Source organism: Branchiostoma belcheri, unplaced genomic scaffold, assembly GCF_001625305.1.
Source record: "Branchiostoma belcheri isolate BF01 breed outbred unplaced genomic scaffold, Haploidv18h27 scaffold120, whole genome shotgun sequence".
Lineage (NCBI taxonomy): Eukaryota > Metazoa > Chordata > Leptocardii > Amphioxiformes > Branchiostomatidae > Branchiostoma > Branchiostoma belcheri.
The window spans coordinates 948593-954444 of record NW_017802603.1 but is presented as its reverse complement, the minus strand read 5'-3'; the positions used below and the strand labels follow the sequence as shown (position 1 = coordinate 954444).

General features: G+C 41.2%; 1 protein-coding gene across 1 annotated transcript; it reads right to left on the bottom strand.

The window, feature by feature from the left end:
- Positions 1–524: 524 nt before the first annotated feature.
- On the bottom strand, positions 525–1325 carry LOC109462924. The gene is made up of 3 exons (XM_019759552.1): positions 1060–1325; positions 828–910; positions 525–590 (listed from the first exon to the last, which is right to left on the bottom strand). Exons 1-3 carry the CDS (start codon positions 1262–1264, stop codon positions 525–527), a joined length of 354 nt encoding a protein of 117 aa, XP_019615111.1. The 5' UTR covers positions 1265–1325.
- Between the last annotated feature and the right edge of the window lie 4527 nt (positions 1326–5852).

The following is a 5852-nucleotide window of genomic DNA, read 5'->3' as shown; positions in this document are numbered from 1 at the left end:
AATCAATAGTAACCAAACTGCTGCATATCTATACTTCCTCTCACTAGTATATCACTGACAGACTATGTTGTAAGACAGTGTCAGCCATTACCCATTTCAATTTAGAAACACTCACTTCTAATCCAAGGTTCTGGAAATGTGCCAGCTGGTACAGCAATGCTACACTATGATTGCATGTCCCTTTCCCAGCTGTACAGGAACACGCACAGTCAACCTCCAGGTCACTGGAGATGGTCATCTGGACAGGAAGAGAAGACATAAAGTACATGTACATGTACTCAAATATCTATACTATTTTTTTCAACAAAACAAATATTGACGAATGAGTGTAAATAAATTGAAAACTGTTGTTAAGTTCATTTTGCGAAGTATTGATATATATTTACACTTCAATGGGCCTGGATTGGCCAACTGATGAGTGGCCAGTTACCAGTGTCAACCCGACTAATAATAATATTCATTAAATATGGTATACTTAGATAGCTCTATAGAAAAACAAACTGTAATATTATTAATCACCTTACCTATAACATTGCATAAGTTGTTTGAACCAGCTGCAGAAAACGGTAACACAACTGCAGGAACACAACCTTAAACAAAAAATAAACAAGAAACAATCATTAAACAGGAACATAGCAGGGGGGGGGTTAGTGAAAAACAACCTTAACACAACAATTATAAGATTTCAACCTTCTTGACACAAACAATTCCATAAGATTTCCAACTATGAATTATCAAACATGTCAACGTATTACCGCCATGTCCTATAATTATCACAATTATAACTGTGGGGGAAGGGGAGAAATTATTCAGTAAATTAGCCTTACCTCAAGCCGCTTCGGTTCATCGTGCTTCCTCATGGAAGGGAAGCACTTGGCCCGGACCATCACCACGGGGGATCCTGGTTTGACTGTTTAATGAAAGAGATATCAACTGAAATTGAATCACTGGTCTCAACAACATATATGACAGCTTAAAACTGATCGAGACTCAAAAATACTCAAGGTCAGCATACACGTGGCATGTGTGAGTTTTCCGAAAATAAATAATTATACATACCTTCAACATTATGAATGTAAGATCCCGAAAAAAACGCGTAGCCCTTCTTCAAGAGCTTCTGTGGGACCTTCTGGTCCTTCCTTGCCCATTTCTCAATGAACGCATGAGAAATGGGCGGCACTGGGCGCAGACTAACGCCCCAGCTTTCCTTGGAAGTTCTTCCAGTGCTCGTCGACGCCGCCATGATTGTCCTGGTTTCAAACATGCCCGGGCTTGCCTCAATAGCCTCGTTTTCATTCCAAGATGGCCGCCGCGTGATATAGGGCTATAGGAAATAAACCTGAAGTCTGCAGCAGATAACGACACAGTGCGAAATGTTGGAACCTAATTCATCATCTCCCGTGTGGGCGTCCGCAGGGTTAACCTCGTCTCGCGATTAGCGATTCTTCCTGAGAACAGCTTTCAGGGCTAAACACCACTTCAATAAATTACAGACTGCAGTGGTCGATATACATTCCTACCATGGAATCACACACTGGTACCAGCAGTTATAAGAGAAATTATCTTTTTGAAGGGTTAGATGTTTGGTTATCAAATCACAGTCTACAGTCTACTGGCCATTGATATAAATCAATGACCAGTAATCACCGATGGAATGGCCAATAAAGGGCTCTTTGCCAATCCAGAAAAAAATGAATAGGCTAGTGGTGCAGGTAAGTAAAATGTCCTGCAAAATGTTCTTTCTTAATATCATTTCTACCGATTTGATTTTTTTAAAGATCAGCCAAGGCGAACATCCACAACCTAAACTGATCTGACCCTGCTTTTCCTGAAAACATTTATAATCTGCCATGAATGTTCTTAATACGCACGCAACGGGAGATGCTTAATTTTACTTCAGCAAAGACGACAGGCCGCGAAATGCGATTCAGCGAAATTGTCGGATGTTGTCAGCAAATACAGTCAGGATGTTACGGCATGAAAACGGGAAAGGCTGTGCCGTGTAGATAACTTATCAGTTCCGTACCGATGCGTTTCCTGTATGTAGGGACGAGTAATCGGAGGCTGATAGTTCTGATCTAGGTTGAAAGTTTTAAAAAATCGTAATGATCGATTTCGGGAGATTAATGCTCTGGTATCCGAGTGAGATAAATTTATTGTGTTGTTGCACTAGTGGAGTGGTAAACCCTATCATTCCACTACAATGCAGGCTGATGTACAACGTTTCAATATGAGAAACTATCAATATTTGCTCTATCGCGAATATTTGCATTACCAAAGTTCTTTCCGGTTATGGATGTATTGTTTTTGGGTTGGCCTTGGCTGTGGGTTTGTGTGTGTGTGTGGCAGGTAAATTGACAAGTAGAATAACAAGCTAAAGGGTCAGATACAGTAAATGGGGTGACCTTAAAGGTTCCAGAACCTGACCGGGAGCCGGCAGGAGGAAGAGGTCGGCATGAGGGGGGGGGGGATTCAGGCAGCCGAGGATTGCATGCGCTCCTCTAATCCCGCCTGCAAGTTCACATTGAAGTACGTCATACAATCTCCTCGCGGCTGTTCCAATAAATTTACTAAAACCCAAAATCCTCCGCTTAACTTCGCAATGCGGATGGCACACGCTCGTAAGTCTAATAAATGTAAGACCGGTTATTTTCGAAAAGCCTTTAGCGCGCTACGAAGTCTTCGATTCAGCAGAAAAAAATCGTTAGGAAATTGCATGTATATTATTGCTTAGCTATACAAAAAGAACAAGAACCACGATCAGTAATGATAGAGAAAAGATCCCCAGGGATGACTTAATTACACCTGTTCCTGCATTAAAGCTCTTGATTGAAATGGATTTCTACTAAAAGTATCTAATAATGGAGACCAGTCAAATACATGTATAGGTGTAAACTAAATTCGGAAGGTTATAGACTCACGCTATATGTGATATCGCTAATGGACGAACAGAGAAACATCACGAAATCACGAACAGCTACCGAAACAGAATCTGTATGTGGAACAAATCTCGCGTAACCTCCCTTCATTTACAATTCCTTGCAATAGCTTGCGCTTGTGCTTAACTCTGAAGCACGAATTTCCACCCTCTGCAAAAACACAGACCGCATTTTGGCTTTGTCGTTGATAGCGTAAGGAGTATCTCAGCTGCCATATAAGTCAGTTCACAGGACTGTCTAAGCTTTTCTAGTTTAAACATTTGTTTTTGATTTACGTCTGAATTTACTCTTCAATCAAGTATGGTCTTTTTGCCACAGTACAACATAATGTACATTGCACAATATCTTGTACAGTATAATATCTCCCTTCCTCCATGTTTGGAACTGTGGCCACTAATATAATCCCTGATGAGCTCCGTATGACGGATGAGTTTGCAAATAGACGCCTTGCCGGACCAGATTATACCTTATCGTTACATGACAGAGCTGAAGAGACTAGCAGATACGTCAGTGCATGGCTGTCATGTGTATTTGATGGCATGAAAGTAATAGAAGTGTGGTAAATATGAATGAAATGACCCCTTTGAGTTATAAAACTCGGCGGCCAGGAAAGTAAATGGAAATTGCGCTGTCTGGAAGAGGTATAATCAAACGCCGCTGCCGTTATACAACCTTTCTAACGTCCCAATAGTGGTCTGTCCGGAAATATTGACATTACTGCTGGGAAGTTCAGATTCAATACCAGAATTACCTGATGACGCAAGAACATGGTCTGATGGCGAATTTTGTTCCAAAAAAGGAGGCTTCATAATACAGTCAACCATTTGGTTTTTCAGATAATAACAGTTAATGATATGAAATCAAAGTTGTCAATATCCTTAGCCGAAGTAGAATAGTAATAAGAACCAACAACGTAGAGTTGAAAAAAAAGATCTAACATCAAATTAAAATGCATGACCACGTTCCTAATAAGATCTCAGCGGCTGGATACACAGAGACTATTACTTTTTGAAGATGTCGGACTGAGTTACTGATAGACTTATTTGCAGTAAAAATGGGCAGATGTATCACTTCATATTTGAGTCATGGACACAATCAATCAGTGGCTGAAATTTGACACGTCAGCAACGTCGTACATCTACCGACGCTGAATTTGCTTTCAACGTGTTCAATCCAGGACCAGAACCAGGAGGTCTATATTACCTTATTGTGGGCAGTCATAAATGTCTTTTCTTATCGAAAGGTACGAAATGAAATGCCTTGTGGTCAGGGTTGGATACGTCGTAATCAGTTCGGAGAGTAGATCATCAATATTGGCATTATGTTCTATCGTATGTACTGTAAACTTCTGCTGGTCTCCCAACACCCGGAATGTCCACACTTTGAAAGAACAGTTATGAGAGACCTTCAGGAGCCGGGCTTCGCCTGGCAGGGAGCGGGAAGGCAAGCGTTGGACAGCAGAGATTGGAAAACAGAGGCGGCCCGCATCGTCCACAGATGAGAGCGGCGATAATGATGATTTCCACAGTTTACAGTGTGTAGAACCGCGGCATGGGAACAGCGAGAGCAAACCTTGGGTTACGGTTGCGGTTTAGAATTAAAATCACATCCACGGGAAATGACACAAGATTGTTATCAGCGAACCGCAACATCGTAATTATCGATCGTAGTATTATAATAGGTGCTGGAGGTGAGCGGATGTTACTTCAGTCGTGACGAAGGACGGTGAACATTTATTGAGATACTAATAGTTGGTGGATATGCAATTTCCACACTAATGGATGGAGATATATCAAATAATGAAAAAATAATTGCTGGGATCCTGTCCAAACTCGAATTGTATGCAATATTTATATATGCATATATTGCCAGTTTCTAATGCTCTAATGAAAGATGTGCATCGGTAGCTCCATTATTTTCCTTCTTCCCGTCCCGTACGGCGATTTACTTTTATTTCATGCAAATACATCCCGCGCATTAGTGACTGCGTGCTTTGATTGCTTTCTGAAGTTCAAGGCAGGGCAACGCCATATCAACTTCTACTTACTTACTCCGAGGTAACATGAAGGTCGGGCGTTCAGCCATGCCTGTATACATGTACATGTCAACTAATACCCGAAAGGTAAATGGTGTACATAAAACGTCATGAACTTACTCATTGATCTGAAGATGCAGAAACAAGAAAAGGTACGATTTGAGGCGTCTATCCTTTTCATTCAATGCATGAATAGCAAAGTCCTTTAATTATTCACAACCACTTGTTTAAGTTAACAAGAGCCTACGTTTCGATATGACCGCCTGTCATCTTCATAAGGGCAATTATGACTGGTTCACTGTGCACTAAAGCTAGGTGTTACTTTTTCATAATAATGTGGTTCATTTATTGTTATGGCTTTTCCGCTAAGTGGTGGTTTGAAAGATGTACATCGATGTTAAATGATTGCGGAGTAGCTGAAGGCTTTGCTACGCTTTAATGACACCATAATTCAGCCTGTGTATGCAGTCCAAGATGCATCATCGGTCATTGAGAAGCCATGATTCAACTGTACAACGCCACGGCGCGGCGTGTATTTAAATTCATTTCACACCTTGTAAACCGGGGTCTGCAACTCAGTTAATCTGTGAATGTAACACAACCAATACATGAGTGGCGGGGAACGTGAGCGGCATTTGCAGTGCATTTACGGTTGATCTAATTGACTAGACGGACGATCATGATAGTTTACGTACCTGGTCTGAAAAAAATGGCTTTTGGTGTAAGAGATAGATATGTCAGCCAAACCAAGTTACTCATTTTGTTCGAACTGACAATGACCCCGAATAATTAAGGGTTAATGTCCCGCCCCGAGGTGAATATGGTGTGATAAAGCCTTGTCAGTTGCTATAACCACTGAATAAAGCCACCAAGTGAGC

Bases quoted from the DNA above. Each gene is read 5' to 3' on its own strand.
- LOC109462924 (XM_019759552.1), bottom strand. From the start codon at position 1,264: ATGTTTGAAACCAGGACAATCATGGCGGCGTCGACGAGCACTGGAAGA. The intron at 911-1,059 runs GTATGTATAATT...TTCATTAAACAG, and splicing joins TTACATTCATAATGTTGAAG to TCAAACCAGGATCCCCCGTG. The intron at 591-827 runs GTAAGGCTAATT...TTTTTGTTTAAG, and splicing joins ATGAACCGAAGCGGCTTGAG to GTTGTGTTCCTGCAGTTGTG.